The sequence below is a fragment of the Polistes fuscatus genome, unplaced genomic scaffold (genome assembly GCF_010416935.1).
Source record: "Polistes fuscatus isolate 324 unplaced genomic scaffold, CU_Pfus_HIC Scaffold23, whole genome shotgun sequence".
Taxonomy (NCBI): domain Eukaryota; kingdom Metazoa; phylum Arthropoda; class Insecta; order Hymenoptera; family Vespidae; genus Polistes; species Polistes fuscatus.
The window spans coordinates 364,292-391,658 of NW_025113100.1; the positions used below are offsets into that span (position 1 = coordinate 364,292).

The 27,367-nt window shown below is 30.2% G+C and overlaps 1 protein-coding gene across 1 annotated transcript in view; it reads left to right on the plus strand.

The window, feature by feature from the left end:
• The window catches only part of LOC122518175 (CCR4-NOT transcription complex subunit 6-like), a gene marked incomplete in the record, with an annotated part of 788,395 nt that overhangs the window by 117,755 nt on the left and 643,273 nt on the right, over positions 1–27,367 (plus strand). The window contains 2 exon segments of the mRNA XM_043636924.1: positions 14,446–14,761; positions 14,849–15,024. Coding sequence (XP_043492859.1) covers positions 14,446–14,761; positions 14,849–15,024 — 492 coding nt within the window.

Here is a 27,367-nt window from a genome sequence, read left to right on the forward strand (position 1 = left end):
TTTCATCGATACGGGTAATTGCTTCCAAGAAGGTCGTCTCTTACGCTAACAAGTTAAGTTTCTCTCTCTAGAAGAAGAAGAAGAAGAAGAAGAAGAAGTCTAGACACAACCAGTCCGTTACTCTCTCTCTCTCTCTCTCTCTCTTTTTCTCTTTTTCTTTCTTTCTCTCTCATTCTCTCTCATTCTCTCTCTCTCTCTCTCTCATTCTCTCTCATTCTCTCTCATTCTCTCTCTCTCTCTCTTTTTTTTCTTCTCTCTCTTCTCTCTCATTCTCTCTCATTCTCTCTTTCTCTCTCATTCTTTCTCTCTTTCATAAATTTTTCATATTTTTTTTCTATAAAAGGAATATATAATAAACGTGTGACGTGATTCTTTAATACGTTACATAATATTTTAATATACTTTAGTATTGATATATTTAATTACCCGTACGACTTTACTTTCGTATTTAATTTATCGATGAAATTAAAAAAGAAAAAAAAAATAAATTATATATTATATTACAGTTTATAATATATATATTACACGGTACGTTAATAATATTATAAAAATCATTATCTCGGTATATATATGTAATATATAATGAAATAATGAAGTTTATTTCAATTAAAAGTTTGTTAATTATTTTTGAAAAATTATAATCATATTTTTTCGTTATAATATATATTATTTATATATTATACTATATTATTTATAGTTACTTTAAAATTAAAATTGATTATTACGTCACCGCGTTATAAACGGAACATATTTATTTTATTATAAATATCGTTGAAAAAAGAAAGAGATAAAAAAGATACATTGACCCAATAAACGAATCACCATAAATATGATATCTGATCTTTAACATTAACGAAGAATCCGATCGAAGAAAATATTTCTTCCCTCTTACGTTGCGAAACTTTGAATTCTCGAAAAATTCTCTCTCTATGGGGACTGGCAGGAGGATATGGGACAGGGGCCAGGGGGCAGGGGGCAGGTAACGTGTGTATTGCATTTCAGAGTTCGAACACTTGGCAAAGAGAGCAACGTTGGGGTTCACAAAGTTCAACTGACATGTTCAACTATGGTAAATCCCCCCAGACGTAGTGGGACGACGCGTATTGAGTATTAAACACAGAGAAGAGAAAGAGAGAGAGAAAGAGAGAGAGAGAGAGAATAAGATTTAACGATGATGACGAAGCCATATTCTGTCTTTTAAAATAAACGATACTTTCATATAGATTATAGAAAGAGAGAGTGAAATAGAAATAGAACAAACAAACTATGAGACAAAGTTTTCTAGAAATAGACAAACGAGAATCCGAGATTAAGTAAGAAAGAAGATCAAAGATATTGAAAAGTTAACTCGAAAACTATTATCGTGCTCGTTACGAATCGTTCGTTGAGAAGACGGGTGGGGGACAGGGGGCAGGGGGAATGGTTGAGAGGGTGGGGGGACAACAACAACAACGATGACGATGAAAATTATCCGACGAGCATGGGGTTATCGTAAATGTGCATCATCTCTACGAACGACCAAGAATAAGATGAACAGCAGGAAGAGGTGCTTTAGCGAGGGGGTGGTGGTGGAAAAAGGTGGGGTGGAAGGGATGAGGAGGAAGAAGAAGAAGATAGAAAAAAGGCCCCTCGTCCTTTCTTTTATCGCGGAAGTGAACGATGAACTCTCGCGAGGATCATCGATATGAATCTTTCTTTCATTCTTTCTTTCTTTCTCTAACACTCATACACACACTGTTTCACTCTCTCTCTCTCTATCCGTAGAGGTTCTCTAGGTTCTCTCTGTTTAAAGAAAATAAAAATAAACGGGGTGGGGGGGGAGGGAGGAAATAATCGATAGATCGCCGTGAAAACGGTAAATACCTAGGAGCCAATTCGTTCCTCTTGCGTACTTACTAATGGCCGGTGATTATAACAGGAGTTTAGATCGATTCCGGGATACGGATTACTTTCTTGATAATCGTGTGTGAGTACCATGATCGAGATTTTCTTTTTTTTCTTTTTTGGGACGGGGGAGGGGTAGGTGGGTTTCATACGGGACGAGAGAGTTAGAAAGGATTTTCTCTTGTCGAAATTTTGTTTGCAGGATTTCATTTGATTTGATTTTGATTTTGATTCGGATATGTGTTATTGTATTTATGTTAATATGTCGTGTAATACGATACGAATAAAACGTATTAGAATAAAATAAGGAAAATGAAATAATTGATACGGTTATTGTATCAAATATTAATAAAATCATTGGATTAATTTTAAGCATTTCAATTTATCGATTATTATAATAATCTTATATAAATGCGACGGGTCAGGTTTAAAAAAACAAATTTAACATAAATACAATCGTATCATATTTAAAAATCTATTCTATACATATTTTATATATATATTTTTTAGATTCTATTCTATAATATATAAATAATAAAAAAAAATATCGGAACGTATAATAATAAATATATAAATTATTAACAGAAATGTGTCACTTTACATTAGTTGTAAACGTTAATAATATATCCATCGTTTCTTTCTTTATTTCTTACGAATTTTTATTTTGTTTTTTGTTTTTCTTTAAGTTGAAAAGAGAGTCAAAGAAGTTTTAAGGAAAAATACCGAGGTACTAGCTCTCGAGGGTTTCTTCGATCTTCGATTCTTCTTCTTCTTCTTCTTCTTCTTCTTCTTCTTCTTCTTCTTCTTCTTCTACTTCGATCCATTGTGAGGATCCTCGTGGCGTTTTAACCTTTTGACCTGGCAAGACTCGACTTGGCTTATAGCGCCTCCAGGAGACTCTCGCGAGCGTCTTGTTTCACACTAAGGATTAGCATTTTAGTTCTTCTTCCGTCTCGCTCTAACCTTAAGGCGATTCCATCCATTCTTTCTCTTTTCATTTTTATTATAGTCTATCTTATTCTTTCTTTATTTTCTTTATATCTCATTCTTTATTTATATTTATTTCTTTTGATCTCATAGGAACCATATTTCATCGTCACGTTTCATCTTCTCCTATGAAATACATACGTTGAATATAATTCGATTGCTATTGTTGTCGTTATCGGATTATAATAGTAGGCGTTCATAATATTAGTCAAATGTTACTCGTTAGTATATTTCAACTGGGAGACAGTAATTTGAACATTTTCTTAATCCTCTCATTTTTTCTAGATGCAATCATATGAATCCTGTGATTATAATTAGATATTTTTTGTTTATATTTATTTAGTATCTATCAAATGTTACTCGTTTAGAATATATTTCAACTGGGAGACAGTAATTTGAACATTTTCTTAATCCTCTCATTTTTTCTAGATTCAATCATATGAATCCTGTGATTATAATTAGATATTTTTGAAGTTATACTTCTTTTGGCGCGTTAGGGAAAATCTAATGGGGAGTGATTTTGTTCCGAGCGTCTGGAAAAACAACACCATGAAGTTTGTCAGTTATTTACGACGCGCGGGAAAGCGATTTCAAGTATACGGCATGAAGTTGTCTTCTTTTCTTCTTCCCCTTTTTTTCTCAAGCGGGTCACCCATCCAAGTACTAATCGTACTCAGCGCTGCTTTACTTAAATGATCGAGCGGGAACCAATGCTATCACAGCGCCATGGCGGTTGACGCATAAAATAATTCGATATATCTCTCTTATATTTAGTATGGACTGATATCTATATTTTGATATTTTCTTTTTCTTTTTTTTATTCTTTCTTATATATATAATAATAATTATTTATTTTTTTTCTTTGAAGTATTTCTTTGAAGTTTTTTTTGAGATTATTGAGGTTATGTTCGTTTTGGTACGGCAAAGAAGTATAACTTCTTACGTGCGTACATAAGTACACACACCAGTTTTTTTGTTTATATTTATTTAAATATCTATCAAATATTACTCGTTTAGAATATATTTCAACTGGGAGACAATAATTTGAACATTTATCTAATCCTCTCATTTTTTCTAGATACAATGATATAAATCCTGTGATTATAATTAGATATTTTTTATTTGTATTTATTTAATATCTATCAAATGTTACTCGTTTAGAATATATTTCTTGGGAAGACAGTAATTTAATCATTTTATTTATTCTTATTTTTTGATAGTTGCGTGATATGAACGATATCTGTCAGATAAATGCAACGATTATCATTTCTTGATTTCATATCAATTTAAAATAGAAAGATAGAAAGAGAGAGAGAGAATTGAAACTTAACTTGTAAATTATTATTTATTTAGACGATCCTAAACATGCCGACAAAGAGATATACCAACTCCTAAGGCGATCGTTTCATTTACAGAGTCATATTATCGCAAAGCTTTCTCCTTTCATGTTTGCTCACACCCACTGGTGAACGTCGCCGTCGCCGTCGTCGTCATAGTTATCGTCGTTTTCGTCGTCGTTTCGAATAATTTATGATAATCATACGGAAAGCTCTATAGAAACTTATACGAATTTTCAAATAATATTTTTCAATGAATTTTCTTAATATCTTACAATTAATAATATATCAATACGCAATAATTATTTCTATTTATCCAATTGTTAATTTCATTATAATTAGTTTTTTTTCTCTCCAATGATTTTCTATGATTTTCTATGATTTTCTATGATCGAGATATCAAACTCTGTTTAGTTGATCTAGATCAGATATATAAAATAAAAGTCGTTCGTGTGTTTAAATGATGAAATCGGTCATTGAAATGATTCCAAGTACGGTTTGAAAAGTCCCCGAGATATTACCTACCGGACCAGGTAGAAGTAATGGATTGGAAAGTACCTACAACACACTCGTACCGGTAATTGAGACAGGTGTCATCAAGGATTCATACTATTCCTATATCTCGCCCTCACCCCTTGCGGCTAACTTCGCAACGGAAATTCGCAGAAAGATGATGAGGATGAAGAAAAAGTTGCTCTCCTTGTCCCGAGGTAGCCAATTACCGCTTAGTCTTGTAACTTTCGAATGAGATAAAGAAAGAGATAGATAGAGAAATGGAGATACCATATTCGTGAATGTGGTTCGTCTGGATATACAGATAGGACGCGTTCTTACATGACGATGATCGTTGATTAGTCATTTTACAATTATCAAGAATTTCTGTCTTTTAATGTCAAAAAGAAAAATAACAAAATTTCACAAAAAAAAAAAATAAACAGAATAATCAGTTTAAAACAATATAATCAAATATAAAATAATATAATACATATAAAATATAAAATAATATAATACATATAAAATATAAAATAATATAATACATATAAAATATAAAATAGAAAAAGAAAATCTTTAAAAAAGTTCTTTTTTCTTATTTTATTTAATTTGATTTGATTTTATTTAATTGAATGAATTGATCTGAACGATTAAGAAACCACAATATATATCTCGTATATTATAAAGATGTTTAGAAATACCGTAAGAAGTGCAGAAAGAAGGAATGACTGACCTCGATGCATAGAAGGAGGGCTGGAGGGGTGCTGGAGTGGGGAAGAAAGTTGAGAAAAAAGAAAGAAAGAGGGTTCAAAGATTGGATTAGGTCAGGACGGATTATGACTAAGGTAAAAACGAACCAACGAACGAACGGGATTTCTTGAAAACGAACAGGTCACAATGGGAATGAATCTGAAACTACGATGACACGTTGCTAGGGGGAAACGTTTTTCGTTCAGTCTATAGGTCGACCTTAACCTTTCTACTTGAAAGAATTTCACGTGGGAAGAGAGGGGGGGTACTGGGGAAAGAAAAGAAGGATGAGAACAGCAAAATGTTCGGAGGATGAATTTTTTAACCTTATTTTTATTATAATATTATATTGATATGGTTGTTCGATCGGATCAAAGTAAAGAAAGTTAGTAAATGAAGAATAAGAAAGGACCTTTGACACCCTAAACCCCCCACTGTCCGCCCACCCTACACCCTACACCCCCAGAGGAAAGGATTTCTGGCGAAAGCACTTTTCGTTTCTCTCGTGTATTTGTTGTTTTTGTTTGTTTTTCTCGTTTTGTTTTTGATCACAAGAGTTCGTCGAGAAGAAAACTTAACGGAGAGTGGGACGAATCGAATATGGCGCATCACGATGAAAGTAGAGTCGTACTAGTTCGTGGGTGCTCCGCTTTGGCACACACGAGTAAAACACCGTCGTCTTATCGTATGGGGTTTTGTAATTTTTATTTTTATTTTCTCTCTTGACGATTGCGGATAAGAAGTGCAGTGAAAGGGTCACCGATATTCTTCAATTTATTTTCGAACGTGTTATTCTATACACGTATTAATTATTATACCGAGTGTCCCAATTTAAAGAATCCCTACTTAAATATTTTTAATGATATGTGAAAACTATTTAAACAAAAAAATCCATACTTTGATCGGTTTTACTATAGTTATAACATTGAAACAAAAATTGTCTTATAAATGATGCATCAATTTTCTGAATTTTATCAAGAGATAATTATATTCGTATTAGTGATATTTTAATCGAATATCAAAAATCTGATCAAATTCTTACGCAAGTGTAACATTATTCGACACGAATCAAATACCACAATAATTGTCAATATTTTAAATGAATTTCTTCCAAATATTATTAAGTACAATTTGACGAGTCAAAAATACTTATTGCATAAATTATATATTACTTACTATACATACCTAAATCATAAAATATATATAACTTTTCAAAGATGAGTCATCATTTGATTGATTCTAATAGAAAAATCAGTATACATAAAAGTTCCTGTAAATTTCATGTTAAAAATAAAGACAAATATTTGAGTTTGTAGTAAAAGAAACCTAAGACACCCTGTATATATATATATATAACCATATATATTTATATATGATATATTCGTAGGTTAATCCGAAGCAAAGAGATTAAGATAGAAAGAGAGAGAGAGAAGGGGGAAAAGGGGGAGAGAAGGGGAAAGAAATAGCCGGTTCTTCCGCTTCTTCTTCTTCTTCTTCTTTTTCTTATTATTATTCTTCTTCTCCTTCTTACAATCTTTCTTCTCGATGTCGGTGAATGCCTGCCACCAGGAGATATGTACATGTTCCTCTCTCATCGCGGTTACTAGGCTCGAGAGTGCCGCAAGGTCGGAACACACGGATGAATTGGCCCGATCCCACGGCCTTGATTCCACGCGCGTGCTTCTAACGAGAGTAATAAGCTCCCGATAACGTGCGAAAGTCACCAACACACACCTTTATCCCTTTAATCTTTTTTTTTTTTTTCAATTTCTCATTCGAATCATTTCGGTCATCTCGATATGAAACGAAAATTTATATATATTATTATTATTTCAAAATGCATATATGGTATGTACAAATATTAGAATGAACTAAATGTTCGTGGGTGGTTTGTTTTTTAAATTAATAATTGTTTTATAATAATATTACAAAAATATTATTCATTTTATACAGTTTCAACACAATAAATGCACCCCGTAATTATTTTGAATTAATTACGATGATAATATATTTGTATTTTTTGTGATTTAATATTCAAATAGAATAGGGGGTGTATATATAGTTTGTATATATTTTTAATTATTTATATTATTATTATTATTTCAAAATACATATATGGTAGAGAAGAAGTTAGAATGAATCAAAAGTTCGTGGGTGGATTCTTTTTTTTAAATTAATAATTTGTTTTAAGTAATAATATTACAAAAAATACAATTCATTATACAGTTTCAACACAATAAATGCACCCCGTAATTATTTTGAATTAATTACGATGATAATATATTTGTATTTTTTGTGATTTAATATTCAAATAGAATAGGGGGTGTATATATAGTTTGTATATATTTTTAATTATTTATATTATTATTATTATTTCAAAATACATATATGGTAGAGAAGAAGTTAGAATGAATCAAATGTTCGTGGGTGGTTTTTTTTTTAAATTAATAATTTGTTCAAAGTAAATATTACAAAAAGTACTATTCATTTTATACAGTTTCAACATAATAAATGCACCCCTAATAATTTTGAATTAATTACGATGATAATATATTTGTATTTTTTGTGATTTAATATTCAAATAGAATAGGGTGTATATATATAGTTTGTATATATTTTTAATTATTTATATTATTATTATTATTTCAAAATACATATATGGTAGAGAAGAAGTTAGAAGGAATCAAATGTTCGTGGTGGTTTTTTTTTTTAAATTAATAATTTGTTCAAAGTAAATATTACAAAAAGGACTATTCATTATACAGTTTCAACATAATAAATGCACCCCTAATAATTTTGAATTAATTACGATGATAATATATTTGTATTTTTTGTGATTTAATATTCAAATAGAATAGGGTGTATATATATAGTTTGTATATATTTTGAATTATTTATATATTAATTGATCGTATATTCAAATAATTTGTTCTAATTTTGTATACGCACTTTGATTTAATAATATTCGATGACTTTTCAGTCGAGACTTTCTTCTCTTTTTCTTTTTTCATTCTATTATTTTCATTTATATTTTATTTCATTTATTTATCCTTTTTATTAGGATATTTAATTTACGTTGGAACACGTGTCAGATACATTTTTGTAAGTTCATTGACTGTATAAATATACATATTTATTTATATATTTGTTTCTACAATTTCGAGTTTCCTAGATGTTAGGTGGAGAAACAATTCGCGGTTTACGTATAGTTAACCGATATAATAAACTTAAATAGAATTTTTATTTTTACGCTCGATTAGATTCGCAACAGTTCTGCCTAACAGCGCGCGACAAATTTACATTAAACGTACGTACCGTTTTCTTTCCTTTCTTTTAACATCCACAAACTCTTAACGTAATTGCATAGAACTTGGTCATTAAAATAGGTAGAACTGGTAGATAATATCAATGACGTCTATTTGTTGGTTTTTAAAAGAACAACCAAGTGCATGAATAAATTCCAATAGACAAATATTACTTTACATTTCATTACAAACATAAATTTTCTACGTAAAGCAAAGCATAGAAGATTTTCACGGAGGTAGGGGGGGGGAGGAAAAAAGATATTAATTAACAATTAATTAATCATTTCCAATGAAAGGAAAGTCATTCGATATAAATCATTTTCACGATAAAAATGTACATAAAATATAAAAGAACAAAAATTAATGAAACCTTTTTCCCCGGAAGAAATGGAAAATGGGTACTTGCGTTTAACTGGAAATTCATTCTTTTTTTTTTTCTAAACGTTATCGAATTATTATCCCAGATTAGCCATTGCCTATCGTTCACGATCGTTCGTTAGTAGAAAGAAATGAAAAGAAAGGGAGAGAAGAGTGGCGAGGGGGTGGAGGGAGACGGGGAGGGGGGTGGGGGAGAGGGTCGTGGAAAATTGCTTCGATGGCCGTTAACTTAAGCGTGCTGTAATCATCGTATCGATAATCGATGTCAAAGGTCGACCACATGGCTGAATGATAAAGATCTCCAACAAAATAATCGGACTAATGTGAACGGTAACGAGCCATTACTTTAATCTAATATTTTTTTTCTTTTCTTTTTCTTTTTTTTTTCCCCTTATGCAACTTCTTCCTTATATATTATATAAATTTATATTTTTTATTATTTTTTTTATATATTATTATTATAATTATTATTATTATATTATGTAATCATAGGAGAGGGTGAGTTGAAAAAATAAATGTTTAATTTCCATACTTTTTCAATCCACCCACGTGTATATGTGTATATATTTTGTTGTTGTGTGTGTGTGTGTGTAACGTATTCTTTACGATTTATGACAAATTTCGAAAGTACGATTAACTTCTTCCCGTTCTATCTTTTTGTTTTCTCTTTTTTTTCTTTTCTTTTTTGTTCTACAACGTATCTTGTCAATCATAAAAGATGACAATTGTATGAAAAGAAAGAAAAATTGAGAGAGAAGAAAATATAAGAACAAATTTTCGTTTCTAACGTAGGACAACACACGGATTGTCAGACACGTTTTACAATCAAATTTCTGACACAAATCTCGAGAGAGTACGATTTAATAGTAGTAGTAGTAGTTTGCAACTGAGAGAAGTGACTTTTTCTGTAAAAGAATTTTCGACGAGACGAGGACGACTGTGAGAGGGGTGGAGGAGGGGGAGTAGGAGGAGGAGAAGGAGGATGATCGTGCCTCGCATTAAAATGTCAAGATCACTGTTTTCAAAAATTACTATACTCCTTTTCGAATGTATTTTTTTGTTTCCTCACTCTAATCATATTCTTGTAATAATGTGTCATCCTATATATATATTTTTTGTTTTTAAGTATCCTTTATATTATTCGCAACACCAATTGGGTATTCCGTTAAAAAATAAAAAAGAAAAAAAAGAAGGTTAAAGAAAAGGAAAAGAGTTGTTAGTTATTAGCTCGAAGATGAAATATTATTTTCGTTCTACTTTCGCGAAAGAAAAAAGTATGAACCGTAGATAGAGAAAGAAAGAGAGAGAGAGAGGGGGGGGGAGTGGAAAGGGGGCCAATCTTCCCCCAAAAGTTGGTCGGTGGTGGTTATCGATTTAAGGGAACGTCCTACCCTATTTGTCACGTTGGATATTTTTCCCCAGCAAGATTACGTGTTCTGTCTGATACGAGTGTATCTGTGTGGGTGTGTGTGTAAAACTAATCCGTCATATCCGAGGGATAAGCAAAGATGTCTTAGAAGAAATTTCTCGCGCGAATACCAACACGGATTTTCGTATTTCGGATTTTCTCTCATCGAAAAGGAATATAAAATATATAATAATAATATTTAAAAAGAAAAAAAACTGGTGTGTGTACTTATGTACGCACGTAAGAAGTTATACTTCTTTGCCGTACCAAAACTAACATAACCTCAATAACCTCAAAAATAACTTAACAACAAAAAATTTATTATTATTATTATTATTTATTTAAATTTATTATCGATATATTATATATATTAGAAAGAATAAAAATATATCATAATATAGATATCAGTCCACACTAAATATAAGGGAGATATATCGAATAACTTCACGCGTCAACGGCCATGGCGCTGTGATAGCATTGGTTTCCCGCTCGATTATTTAAGTAAAGCAGCGCTGAGTACGATTAGTATTTGGATGGGTGACCCGCTTGAGAAAAAAAGGGGGGAAGAAGAAGAGAAGACAACTTCACGCCGTATACTTGAAATCGCTTTGCCGCGCGTCGTAAATACCGACAAACTTCATGGTGTCGATTTTTCGTGTCGCTCGGAACAAAATCACTCCCCATTACATTTTCCCCAACGCGCCAAAAGAAGTATAACTTCAATATATAATTCGTATGTAACGTTTATTCGATATATTAATTCTTGAAATTTGTAATTGTTTCTAAAATGTAAGTATAAGAATAAACAAAAAGGAAAGAAAGAAATAAAGAACAAACGAATTGAGAGAAAATTGATGAAAGTTGCGCCCAAGGAAAGAAACGAATCGATGCCGTTGTAATAGTAAAATCATCGTGAAACGAGTTCCATTTAGTTTTGTGGTCGAGGGGAATAGCCATTACGTTTGATGAACGTTTTGTGGTTACGTCACTCTTAGGTAGTAGTAGTAGTATCTTCTTTGCCTTGTTGCCGAAGCATCGAAACTCTACGTTTCCGGAAACGTAGTTGACAATAAGAAAAAAATAAAAAAAAGTACAAAGAGAGGTATCTTTTCTTTTTTTTTTTTATAATCGCAAGTACTTCTTCGATAGAAAATTTATCGTAATTCGTAATAAAGTTATGTGTCATTTATTCGATATTTTACCCCTGAACGTTGCTTGCATTATTTACAGGATGACCAAATAGTAGCCTAGTTTAGGCGACCAATAATAATCATATTTTTGTTTCTTTAATATCAACGTTTTACATCGTACGGAAAAATGTTCGATTGTTTTCTTGATAGGCTCAAAACTTTTCAACCAATCCTATTATATAAAATTGATTTTGTTATATATGTAATATCATAATTAGGATTACGTTTAATGTAACGTTAAATAATTTTTCTTTCTTGGTAGTAATCATTTTCTAGATCATTTACGCGTGTACGTATTTATGTGTAGATAAAAGTATATATTTATGTACGTATATAGATTTGTTAAGGTGGTAGCCAAGCTCGAACCCGTCTAGACGCGGAGGCGTCTGCATGGAAACTGAAATGCATTCACCGTTGAACGTTTCTGCTCTTATGTTAGAACGATTCAGTTCGTTTCCCTTTTGGAACTTAATTTTCCGTGATATAATACGCTCGGATTCTTCTCTCCGTTGAATTTTAACGTCGTTTTTTATTCGACACATTTTTGTCGTTTTTTTTTTTTTTAACATTCTCGAAAATTATTATTTTCGTAATTTTTTAATTTACGCATTTTTTTTCCTTTCATTCGTCCTTTATCTTTTGTTAATGAATTTATGAACAATTTTTACGCGAGTTCAATTACATATATATATTCTCTTTGCGCAATTTATTTCGTAGAAATAATCGTGATTACCTCGTAGGATTGATTATTCTTAAAACGCATCTCGTTTTCAATGAAACATTATTTTCCTGCGCACGCGGAAGCTGGTTACGTGAAATAGATATATCTCTAAGAACAGTAGATGCATAATATATCTGTCTATATATAATACATATATATATATATATATATACGCATTACAGTACGCATTTACTTGGATATTGTGTGTACCTTCTCGGATTAGAAAAGAAAGAGAGAGAAAATGTGAAATGCAAAAGATTTTAAACGAGATGAAAGTTACGCGCGTGGGCGAATAAAATTACCGGAAGACGTAAATGTCGTCTATGGGATTTTGTATAAAATCGTAAACAACACACTACGTACTATTTGTTTTGTTTTATTTATTTTTTTTTTTTTGTATTTAGATATATATTCATCAAGCGTAAATTTATTTTTTTTTTTGCAAATGATAATTAATTTATACATTTAGAATAAAATTAGGAACGATGATATTTGAATAAGATTCATTTCAAATTTATAAGTGATCTAGTTGCACCGTTGCACCGTTGCATCGTTGCATCCTTGTATAAAGTATTTGCCAAGTTCGTCCCAAGAGGGCACCACCGATCAATACCACTCTCTTTGGATGAATTTTTTCAATTTAATCTATACAAATATTGTTAATTCTATAATTATTTAGAATTTTCATTCTTTTTTCAAATTTTTAATCTTTTTTTTTATATATATTTAAGTATTTTAAATATTATGTAGTTTTTATTATTTAAATATAAAAGATGTTTTATATCGACCAATCGGAAAGCAAAGAAATTTAGTAAGAATTTATCGATATTGAGAACGCGACAGTTGGACAAAAAGAAAATTTCCTATATAGTATACACTTCTAGTAACAAAAATATTTCTAAGGTTAGTTCGGTAAATTCATCTAGTTCGAGTAGTTTCGACGGTGGAGTAGCCAATCAGAAACGTTTGTAGTTCACGATCGGTGAAGTTGATAAATGGAGGATTTGTGTTTGTCAAGGTAGTTTTGTTTACGCGATAATTTTCTCTCGGAATCAACTCCTCGCGTGTTTCGTGTGTGCTAAGAGGTAGATGAAGGTGCGTAACAGTATCCTTCGGTTTTCGCATTAAAATTGACAGGTACGAATGGTCTTGCTGCTGAGAAAGTTAATTCAACTCAAAGGATCTGTCGTCCGGAACATATGAACTTTTTAGGAAGGAAGGATATTTCCAACATTTTCAAATGACTATTATTATTCACAAATTCATTTAATCGAGGATATATTAATGATCTACGTATAATCGTTAATCGATATTAATATTAATAACATTTAGATCTTTTCATCTTAAATAAATTTAACTAGAATATCATTGCTTTTATTCCAAATAGGTTATGAGCATAGCAATAGTATACAGCGTTGTTAAGTAATGTATGGGAAAGTTTAATATATTTTTATTAAAACGTTAACGTTATACTTTCAATCATTATTATTATTTAATTGAAATAATTTAAGTCGATGAAAACTTTCAGCTAAACTTTCTTATACTTACCGTACGCTTTATCTGTTAACGAGTCAGGTTAATATCCGCTGTTAAAGAAATTATGGTCTGGATAGAAGCTATCGTATTGCACCTTTGTCTAAAATTATTCAGGAAATAGTAATTATTATCTGCGCACAGTGATAGTTCGCTCGATACATTATAACCTGTAGAATCATATTTGTTATCTATATTCAATCAAATAATGCAAAAGAAACATATCGTGCTTTTAGACATACTACTTGTAATTAAAATCTTTAGTATCGTGAGCACCATTATAATATATTATAGCATAGAATAGTTTATTATTTGCAAAAGTATACACCTATTCGCAGATAGTCGATAGATTTAGAAGACGATTACTTTGATCGTTGGATATATATTACAATAAATGTATTGTATCAATTATATATTGATTATGTAGTATACTAATATATATTGTTTCTATTGTTTAAAGGATTTAACATGTCCCGTAACCACAAGGACAAGTATGAAAATTCTAATCCACATCGTACGCATACTATCATGTCCACGGAGGACGCAAACTCCGGGAAGAAATCTTATTGGCCGGAGTTGGAGATAACAGGCAGTATAAGAAATTTAAGCCCAAATTTATGGCAATTAACTCATCTAACAGCATTGTATTTAAACGGCAATAGTCTACAAAGAATACCATCAGAGATATGTCGTTTAACTAATTTACGTGCTTTAGATTTGAGTAGCAATAAATTGCGCAGTTTACCTGCGGAATTGGGGGATCTCATCTACCTCAAGTATGAATTTTTTTCTATACGCGCACATATTTTAATAACATTTCAAATACATTTTAATACATAATTTATTTAATTTTGATTTTTCAGGGAGTTGTTATTAAACCAAAACTATCTTCGCGTGTTACCGTACGAATTAGGAAAATTATTCCAGTTACAAGTGCTAGGACTTCAAGGTAATCCTCTCAGCAAGGAGGTAATGGCGTTATACGGAGAACCATCTGGAACCCACAAGCTGCTGTCGTACATGTTGGACAATTTACAAGGTAAATACTTTTCAATGCGTACGAGTCAAACTTGTAACATTATTTAATCATTTTCTTATTTTAATTGAAGCGGATACAAAATTGAAACTGTTAACACAAAATTAAGATTTATTTCAATCAAATTTTAATTTATAATTGCATCGTATTTCTTTTTTGTAGTAGTAAAATTTTAGAATACGTTTACTAGTAAATTATTTATTTAAGTAAATGTGTAACTATAACTTGATATATGTATATACGTAGATGATATTGCAGCTGTAGATAAGTTAACTTTCTTTAGAAAATCTTGTTAGTTTTCTATTTTATCGACGGTCAAGTTCTATGGTAACGTCGTTCATAGTAGCTATCAATTTATACGACGAGTAAATAGATGGTACTATGGATTTTAGATATCCAATTTTTTTTTTATATTTAAATTAACAAAAAAAAAAAAAGAAAAAAAATGCACAATACATAGAAACATTTATTTCTACGTAATATAACGTTCAATTTTGTTAATAATTATGTTTATTCATAGCTCTTGTATTTCGATTCAGATATAAATTTGATGATAATTTTATTATATATATATATTATCAGGATTTAAAAAAAAAAGAAGAAAAAGAAAGAAATTCTTTACAATAAGAAATAAAAGAAGAAAAAGAAGAATAAGAAGAATAAGAAGAAGAATAAGAAAAGAAGAAGAAGAAGAAGGAAGATAGAAAAGAAAATATAATAATTTGTTGTATTTTTAAATAGATAAGAAAAAAAAGGGGTTCCTAGCGTGGTTCGTAAAATGAATCGTTGATCGTACCTAAGGCGGTCTAAGAATATCAGACCTTTTGGAAGCCCATAGAGCGTATTAGTGCCTACATAATTTAATTTCTTTTAACATTGAGGTCAAGTGGGTGTGCCGAGTCGCGGCCACGGTGGGCGGACGGTAGATTACGTTAGGGAATGCTTAGAAAGAACAAGGATGGTAGAAAAGTAGAAGGAAGAGGAGAAATAGTGGTATAAGTGGGAAAGAAAGAAAGGAAGAAACGAACGAAGAAAGAGAGAGAGAGAAGAGAGAAAGAAGAGATGGTTAAGGGAGGGAGAGCCAGAAGGAAGGGCGTATTGCCATCCATTGTGTTTCATGATTTTTTCCAGTTATCCGATTGCCTCAAAGGTCTTGGTTGTTGTACTATTCCGCTTCTAACCATTGTTCTCTGACTTTTACTATTCGGCATTGCAATACCTTGTCAGTCATCTCTCTTGTAACAGCTTGGTTCCTTCGAGCTCTCCTTCATCATCGATACGATGTATAAGGATCACATATATAATAAGAATATATATAGATAGATATAGATATACGCGTATAATAGCGCTTATATTCTCTTGCTATCTATTTTTTTTGTTTAATCCCTTTTCCTTAGCGATCTCCTTTTTTCACTCCCTTCCTCCTTCTCCTTCTCCCTCATTCACCTTCTTACTTTTTTTTGTTGTTCTCTCTTTCTCTTTCTCGTTTGGTCTCTATTCATTTTATTCTCTCGTTGCAAATATTAAACTTGTTACTTCCTTTAGAATAGAATACGTATCGAATTTACCTTTGCTGCTCTTTTAATGGTTATCATCGTAGTTCCCCCCCCTTTCTTTTTATTTTATTTTTTTTTTTATATCAATGATGATAACTTTCTCAGCACTCGAGAAAAATATCTTGCCGTTTTTCTCTTGCCTAATATTATTTTTCATTATACTCGATTTAATATACGGTAATACGAATTCTTTTTCTTTGCTCAATTTTTAAGTATACGAATAGAAAGAGAGAAAGAGAAAGAGAGAGAGAGAGAGAAATTCAGTTGAATCTCTGGAGTGCATTCTCAAAGTTTTAGCGATGAAATGAGAAGAGCTTTTTCCGTGTCACACTTATGGTACTTTTGGATATCTTCCAAAATGGTGGTGGTGGTGGGTGCTTTTCTTTCCCTCCGAAATTCGTCCAATCGTTATCAGATCGATCGAATGCCAGAGAAACAACCAAGCTTGACATTCTCTCTCTCTCTCTCTCTCCTTCTCTTCTTCTTTTTCTTCCCATTCGAGTGTGTTAAAAATCTTATCTTTCGGATATCCGTTCTCCAAAATGGCGCCTACGAGTCGGCCCCCCTTTCTTCTTCTTCTTGTCCAATTTTTGTTAAGATTTCGATAAGCTTTTACAGATCCGATTAATATCTGATACAATCGTTTGGAGAAATAAATGTTAAGAAAATAAGAAATAAGTAAGAAGAAAGAACAAGAATAGAAGAACAGATAAACGTGCCGATTAATATCGGTCATTTGGAAACGTATCGTCGTATTATACGTTGACCAAAGTCTCTCTCTCTCTCTCTCTTCTCTCTCTCTCTCTTCTCCTCTCTCTCTCTCTCTATTTCTCTCTCTTTCTCTCGATACGCTTTCTAGCGACATTCGAGAAATCGTTTCTCTTGCCGATACTAGGTCGTCGTCGTGTTCTTTTAAACGCGAACTTTACATCCGTAGTTACTTTCGTCGTTTGTGACACACGCGTGTTTTATATATATACACACACACACACACACGGACATAAAGGGTTCTCAAAGTATTATTATAATATAATAGAAAGTTATGTTTATAAAAGATAAAGAGAAATTTTCTCTTAAGATACTTGATACGAACGATTATTTTTTATACGATCGAGTAATATTACTTTCTAAGATTTTTCCTCACCCCCTCATAAATTTATTAATATTTATATTATTTTATTTATTTTTTCTTAGGAAAAATGAATATTACAATAATCATACGTGTTTTTTTTTAAAATTGCTCGCGAAGAACGTGTTTTCCTAAAGACACCATTATTTCGTAAAAAAATGTGATAAAATATACTAAATCAGATTAGATTTGACTATTATTCGGATACTTAAGTTAATATGTTTTAAAACGGAAGGAAAATAAAAGAAAAGAAACGAAAGAAAGGAGAAAGAGAAAAGGAAAGTACGGTTTGCGGTAGGAGGAAGTGGTGATGGTGGAAGTTGGAAGGGGGAGATTGGGGGGGGGTTTGAGGGGGGAAAAGGATGGCTCGCGATTCGCTCGGTCGGCTACTGCCACCTCAGCCGTGTAATTACGCGCGAGTCTCGTCTTCTTGACTCCATGTAATTGAGGACGACTCCGAGGGGAGAAAGTGAACCCCCCCTTGTCTCTCCCTTGTCTCCCCCCTGTCCCCTTTCCTTCACCAAACTTCTTCCTTCTTCCTCCTCCTCCACCTCCTCCTCTTTCTACAAAACTTATACTTTTTATTATTCTCATTGTCGACGTTGAACGAATTTTTCGTCTCTCTTTGTTATATTATAAAATTTATTAAATTAATTAAATTATTATTTAATATAATAATTTAAATATAATATAATAATTTAAATTATTATTTAATATAATAATAATAATTATATTATTATTAATTATTTATAATAATACAAAACAAAATATTATAAAATTATATTAAAGTATATTTTCGATAATACTTATTTTACCTGTGGGTTGTAATAATTTTTTCAAAATGTTTTTACGTTTTACACGTGTAAAACGTGTTATCACGATGCGTGTGTGTAAATATATATAAAAGTATATTTGTTAAGTAGTATACTCGACGACGATGACACGCACACGATGCAATTATTCTTTTATCGCAGTATTATTTTTGAATTAGGTATATTAATCTCGTGATTAAAGTTTTCTTTCTATAATCGGTCAATTATTGTTTGAATTTATTCTTAGCAATTTGATAAAAATAACTTTTTGACGTTTCGCATTACTCGCGTGTATCACGTATACGTTATAACTAATAATAGTTTTTAACGACTATAATAACGTTCCCTCTTTATCCATTTTGTTTTAATGATTTATTTTTAAAGAAAGGAAAAAGAGATAACAACGACAAAATAGGTATTTCGTCGGATTATTTTCTTGAAAAGTTTCAAACGATCGTAGGATGACGAAAAAAAAAATAAAAAAGAAAAGAAAAAAAGTACACTTTTTAAAAGTTATTAAGATTTTTCGGATAACGTGCAGAGGAAGGGAGAGAGGTGGGGGAGTGGGTGGGTGAATTTGTTTCAGAATATAGTCGCAAAAAAAGAAGTGTATAATCTTTTATCAAATTGGTAACTTCGAGACTTGGGCAATCTTTCAGAATAGTATAACGTGTTTTCTCTCATTTTTTCTTTCTTTCTCTTTTACATTGACGCGGTGTTAGTTCGAAACGCAAGCAAAAGCAGGGCTTCGCTTTCTACGAGCACACCTGACCCGTGCCACCCAATAGGCCTGGCCCAAGAGTACTTTCCACACTCGAACTATTATTAACCGCTAGCAAACTCGCCGTTAAAGTCATTCCACGGAGTCTAACCATGGTGTATGTGTATGTGTGTGTGTGTGTGTGTTCTCGAAGCTAGTTTTCCCCCTTTTGCTTAGAAGTTATCGACGTTTATCAAAGAGACCGAACACTGTCGTGTTTAACAGACATTTCGAGATCATCTTATTCTTTCTTTCTTTTTTTTTTTTATGCTTGTTATCCTTACTTTTTTATTATACTTCTTAGATGTTTTTCGTTACTCTTATTATTCTTTTATCTTTCACTTTTCATTCCATCTCTTCTTTTCTATGTATTTTACCTAGTAGTAGTAGTAGTAGTAGTTGTAGTACTAGTTGTTCTGCTTCAATCAACCTTTTCCTGTTTCCTTCTTTTTTAATAGTTTGTTGATCTTATCCAGCCTTAATATCGCGTGTCTGGTAGTACTACGAATCACGAATCGATACACGTATCTTAGATAGATCGTTAGATAGATAGATAGATAGATAGATATAAATAGAAATAAAAGGATATTTAAGAGATAAGGTTTCTACAATTAGAAATATAATAAATTCGTTTATTCGGATACACCCGGTATTATTATTCTCTTAAGTTGTAAATCTACTTTCATTTTTGTCATCGTAGTAAGGGGAATTAATCGTGATTAGTTGAGATCGGGTTTTAACCTTGACCGTCGTGTCTTTCTTTTGAAAATAATACTTCTTCTTACTTATTCTACTAACTTACTTTTTAGTTGAATTAAAATCAATGAATTAATATTAAAAGGAAATACGAGTGAACGATTTTGTATAATTTCTATCGAATTATCTGCTCGTTTTTTAACGTGATTTCTATATATATATATGTTTTATTAATTTATTAATCATGAATTTAATATCTTAGAATAAAAGATACAATTTATAATACACGATACTTATTTTATCTCATATATTTTTTTATATCACGTTCTCGCGTCGCGTTATGCTTAATAAAATTTTTTAATATCTATCGATAATAATAATTATATTGTACCTTTTTATTCGCATCATTTGCATTTCATTTTATTCTTCGAAGCCATTTTAATCATCCATAAATCTTTTCTACGTTTTAGATTCGTTTTTTTTCTTTTTTTATTTCTTCCTTTCGTTAGATTCATCGAAACACGATAAAATATTATTTTAATATCGAGAATCTTTTCTACGAGATCTTTTTATTTCTTATTTTTTTTTTTAATCAAGCTATCGAGAACCATTAAGTAACTTATTCGATGACAAACAAAAAGGAACGATAATTTTCTTTATAGAAAGTTTAACAATCCTAATAGGAGGGTTTTTTTTTGGCTAGACGATTTAATAATTTATAAAACATCGTATTACATGCAGATATCAAATTGTTTCTAATTAAACTGCAGTAAGTGATTAAGCGAATACACCTGTGACTCATATTCCATGTACTTTTATACTATGCAACATATTTCCAACTAACTGAAGGTATATTGTGAACATAATCACGCGCGGTTTCCTGCCTTTCTCTTGAAAATCAGGTAAAAAGAGATAGATAGCAGTCTTTGGTAAACGAATCGAATCAAACTAGAAAATATTTGCTTTTATATATATTCCTATATACATTAATATACATTCTACTGTATTTGTATTGTAGATATTTGATTGATATATATATACAGGGTGTCCCACATAACTCTAGTCACGATTTTTCAAGTACTCGCGATAACCTGACAAAAAAAATACTTTAAACAAAAGTTGATATGTTTTTGATTGATGTATTGATTCGCAATAAAAAAAAAAGGTTCGAATATTTGGCGAATGTGAAAGGAATGCACTCGAAGCAGCAAATCTGTATGCTGCAAAACACCCACAGAGGCACCTGTATAAACTGAATTGTTAAAAATCGTGACTGGAGTTACGTGGGACACCCGGTATATTATATACCATATATATAGATGTTTCATAGTATAATTATAGTATTACCCATAGTACAATAAACGTCAAAAGTGGGAGGAAGTTTAGTCAGGTGCATAGGATGCACCAGACCCAATAGACTCGGACATAATCCAGAAGTGTAGACTCTGAATATAGGATAGCAACGAGTACTAGCTATTATTAACGTGAATCTTATCTCTCGTAGAACAAACCGACACACCGTTTCTTTCCCACGTTTCGTTGCTAACGTCTAACCAACTTATTTCTTCGACTTTCTCCTCTCGCGTTAATTTTATCTTTGCTATCCCATTTTCTAATGAACAGTTTTTTTTTTCTATCTTTTTTTTTATTTTTTTTTTTTATTTTGCAACGAGGATAGATTTCGTCATATCGATCGATCCCACGCATAGTATTAAGGTAAAAGCCCCCTCGGTTGGCCAGTTAAGCCGTTTTCTTTTTTAGAAAAATTATATTCATTCAATAAAATAACTTACATCTAAACTAATGGTTTAACCTGTAAGCTTGAGCTTTCAGCTTTGAATCAAAATAAAGAAAAGACAAATTATTCATAAATATTTTAATAATAAATTAAAAAAAACATAGATTTGCAATGTCCCTATTTTTAGCCAACTTTCTCCCTCTTTTGGCCACGCATGTCCCCTCATTTGGCCATGTTTCCTATTTAAAATAAATAATTAATTAATAACTAATTTATTAAATCAATCAAAATTTAATAATTCAAAACTCGTGTACAAAGAAATTAATTACTCATTGTATTAAAAAAACTAGTTGAATACTTTATGTACAAATATATATAACTCAAAGCGAATAGCCATAAGTTGGCTAATGATAAAAACAGAGGCAATAATACTGTCTCCATGCTTGGCCACCATATTTTTAATGGAGAATAATTAAAAATCACTTAATTTTCAATTTCTATAATAATTTTAAGCTATGTTAATTGCAGAAAAAAAAGAATATTTTGGTTGCTATTGTCAAAAATGAAATATATAGATTATAAAAATCACAGTATCCTTACCTTACTTAACAAGAAACCATCCAAAAACAGAAGTCTTGCACAACTTTATTTTTGTTCGTTTTTAAATATATTTTTAAAATAATCCGAATTACTTTCAATGATATTTTAAAATTAGAATTTTTTTTTTAAAAAACTGTCACCATGTGCACATCAGCATATAATTTATAATCACTTTGTGGCATAAAGTGGCCAATAGAGGAGGCCTGGCCAACCGAGGGGGCTTTTATCTTATACGTGAATTATTTTGTTTAATTTAAACATTCGAACGAATTCGTATTTAGATTCATTAACGTTTTAATTTTATTCTATCTTTTTTCGTTTTACTTGAGAATTTTTGTCCGTATTGATTTACCTACTTACAATTAGTTACTTAGTTACTTATTAATTTGATGCTAGAAAAACTGTCCTACTAGAAGATAGGAAGAAAGTGGAAAAAGAAGGAAATGCATTTTTAATGATGAGAGAGAGAGAGAGAGAGAGAGACTACTCGACGAATATATTTTCTTTTTTTTTCTTTGATCTTATTTTAAAAACAAGAGAAAAGTTTTACTTCTGTTAAAAATCATCGAGGAAAATTTCATTTATTTCATTTGTAATTGTAAGATTTATCTACATCGCGAAGAGTATTTGCAATTTATCGAGTTCTGTTATTTTTTTAATCGAAAAATACGAAGATATCTTTTAAAAATTTTTATTATTATTCTATTTATTTTTTTTTTTATATTCTTTTATATTCTATTTTTATATTCTATTTATATATTCTATTTATTATATTATTATTATTATTCTTTCGAAAGATAAAATGGTTTACGTATTTCTTTCACATTTTTTTTTTAGTTGTTTCTTCTTCTTTTAGTATTTTTTTTCCCTCCCTCTTATATTATTTTTATTAAAACTTGCTTGCCATTTTCCTCGCCATTACGATTTGTCTTTCGAAGTACTAACCGTCCGTCAACCGTCTGAAATATAACGTTCTAGAAAATGTAGTAGCAATTTGTCAACGATCGTTTCTTATCGTTCTAAGCTAAAAAGGGGGGAAATGCGAGGAAAGGAAAGAAGAAAATGTTAGATAAAAGAGAGGAATGGAGTGACTTGAAAGAAAAACAGTCATACGTTCAAAAAAATAGTCAAAGAAAATAGAAAAGTGTACTATCCTTTTTCATTTCAATTAATTATTTCTATTTATTTGTTAAACATTTAAACAACGATAGACATTTCAATAATTTTTCTTTAAAAAAGAAAAATAATCCGGAAATTATTATCGACGAATTAAAAGATCATTTTCAAAACTAAAATAATTCATACGACGCGAGATGAATATCGCATAAACAGCAGATTTACACACACACACGTACACACACAGGTTGCTATCTTTAATCGTAGTCGAAAAGTCTGCCGCGTCGGTTTAACTCGTAATGGAGTAGTTTTGAAAGAAATTCGAGAACGATCGTAGAAAAAAAAGGAAAAAAAAAAGAACAGAAAAAGAAAGAAAGAAAGAGAAAGAAGAAAGTTTTTTGAACGAGTACAAAACTCTAGGACACTGAAACTCCTAAGATCTTTTATCTCCGTTAGAAGAGACGTTTCGTATAGAAAGAAAGAAAGAAAGAAAGAAAGGATGGAAGAAAGGTAATGGACAAAGAATAAGAAAGAGAGAAAAATATAGAGAAAACGTTCTCCCTCGTTTTCCCAACCGTTATTTCAACTCGTTTATACGTTCGCCAAAATCCGTTATCTCCTACTTACATTCGTGAATATTGTAATTAGATTAAGTTAACGCGCCACGAAGGAGGAGTAAAGAAGAAGAAGAAGTAGAAGTAGAAGAGGTAAAAGAGGAAGATGGAGAGGAGGAGGGGGGAGGAGGGGGAGGAGTAGGAGAATAAAATAGAAGGAAGGCCGAGCCGCTATTTACTGCTGTTTTCCAGAGAAAACCAGCCACTATCCGTAAAACGATAGAACTCTGCCGCCCAAGAAGTTTCTGCTCTACTACCTACTGCACTACGTTTTGCATCGCTAATGCTATTTTCCAACGAGATGAGAGGAAAAGAGAGAGAGAAGGAGAGAAGGGAGGAGAGAAAAGAGGAAAGAGAAGATTCCATACTCTCTTTCTCTATCTTTTTCTCTATCTCTTTCTCTTTCTCTTCTCTATTTTTTCTTTTTTTTTTTTGTTTATCTAACGCGTACTCGATTATCTTCTCGGTAAGTTAGAGAAAAAGATTAAAATTGCGCCATGTATCCCACGCCGAGATCATCCCTCTTTGGTATAATGAGGACGGATAAATTGAATCTTTTAAATCAGAAGGTTCAAACTTTATTTTTATATATATAAGATCAGTGTATTGAATCTGAGTATTTTATAAATTACTCTCTTGGTATTTTTTTTAGAACGATTAGATAATTATTTGTGGGTCAATCTATTATAGATTATTATTAGTATATATATATCTTCTATTCTTTATATTAATGTTTTTTATATGAATGTTTTTTATATGAAAAAGTTTTTCGTATAACGTTTAGATTTTTCATGATTTTAATCGTACATATAAATACATACATACACACATGTGTTGAATATTTTACAGTTAAATTTGATCCTATCTGAAAGTTCAAACTTTATTTTTATACATATAAGATCAATGTACAGAATCTGAGTATTCTATAAATTACTCTCTTAGTATTTTTTTTAGAACGATTAGATAATTTTTTGGATCAATCTATTAGATTATTATTAGTATATATATCTCTTCTATTCTTTATATTAAATATAATTATTTATCAATGAGAATATAACGATCGTTAATATGTTTTTTATATGAAAAAGTTTTTCTATAACGTTTACATTTTTCATGAATTTAATCGTACATATAAATACATACATATACACACATGTGTAGAAATTTTGCAGTTAAATTTGATCCTATTTGAAAGTTCAAACTTTATGTTTATACATATAAGATCAATGTACAGAATCTGAGTATTCTATAAATTATTCTTTTAGTATTTTTTTTAGAACGATTAGATAATTATTTTTGGGTCAATCTATTATAGAATATATACTTCAGTATATATCTTCTATTCTTTATATTAAATATAATTATTTTATCAATGAGAAATATAACGATCGTTAATATGTTTTTTATATGAAAAAGTTTTCCTATAACGTTTAGATTTTTCATGAATTTAATCGTACATATAAATACATACATATACACACACGTGTAGAATATTTTACAGTTAAATTTGATCCTATCTGAAAGTTCAAACTTTATGTTTATACATATAAGATCAATGTACAGAATCTGAGTATTCTACAAATTACTCTCTTGGTATATTTTTTTTTAGAGTGATTAGATAATTATTTTTGGGTCAATCTATTATAGATTATATTCTTCAGTATATATCTTCTATTCTTTATATTAAATATAATTATTTTATCAATGAGAAATATAACGTTCGTTAATATGTTTTTTATATGAAAAAGTTTTTCTATAACGTTTACATTTTTCATGAATTTAATAGCAACATATAAATACATACACGTACACACAGGTGTAGAATATTTTGCAGTTAAATTTGATCCTATCTGAAAGTTCAAACTTTATGTTTATACATATAAGATCAATGTACAGAATCTGAGTATTCTATAAATTATTCTCTTGGTATTTTTTTTAGAACGATTAGATAATTATTTTTGGGTCAATCTATTATAGATTATATGCTTCAGTATATATCTTCTATTCTTTTATAATATAATTATTTTATCAATGAGAAATATAACGATCGTTAATATGTTTTATATGAAAAAGTTTTCTATAACGTTTACATTTTTCATGAATTTAATAGCAACATATAAATACATACACGTACACACATGTGTTGAATATTTTACAGTTAAATTTGATCCTATCTGAAAGTTCAAACTTTATTTTTATATATATAAGATCAATGTACAGAATCTGAGTATTCTATAAATTACTCTCTTGGTATTTTTTTTTAGAACGATTAGATAATTATTTGTGGGTCAATCTATTATAGAATATATTCTTCAGTATATATCTTCTATTTTTTATATTAAATACAATTATTTTATCAATGAGAAATATAACGATCGTTAATATGTTTTTTATATGAAAAAGTTTTCCTATAACGTTTACATTTTTCATGAATTTAATAGCAACATATAAATACATACATATACACACAGGTGTAGAATATTTTGCAGTTAAATTTGATCCTATCTGAAAGTTCAAACTTTATGTTTATACATATAAGATCAATTTACAGAATCTGAGTATTTTATAAATTACTCTCTTGGTATTTTTTTAGAACGATTAGATAATTATTTTTGGGTCAATCTATTATAGAATATATGCTTCAGTATATATCTTCCATTCTTATATTAAATATAATTATTTTATCAATGAGAAATATAACGATCGTTAATATGTTTTTTATATGAAAAATTTTTCCTAACGTTTACATTTTTCATGAATTTAATAGCAACATATAAATACATACACGTACACACAGGTGTAGAATATTTTGCAGTTAAATTTGATCCTATTTGAAAGTTCAAACTTTATTTTTATACATATAAGATCAATGTACAGAATCTGAGTATTCTATAAATTATTCTCTTGGTATTTTTTTTAGAACGATTAGATAATTATTTTTGGATCAATCTATTATAGAATATATGCTTCAGTATATATCTTCTATTCTTTATATTAAATATAATTATTTTATCAATGAGAAATATAACGATCGTTAATATGTTTTTTATATGAAAAAGTTTTTCTATAACGTTTAGATTTTTCATGATATGAATTTAATCGTACGTATATACTTTAATAGCAACATATAAATACATACACACATACACACACACATGTGTAGAATATTTTACAGTTAAATTTGATCTTATCTCTTTACCATCAAAATATTACAATATAAGACTGACGTATATCTCTTTCTCTGAAATTTCATTTGGTTTCATTTAATTTAATTACATTATTATTACCTTTTTTTCTTCTTCTTCTTCTTCTTCTTCTTCTTCTT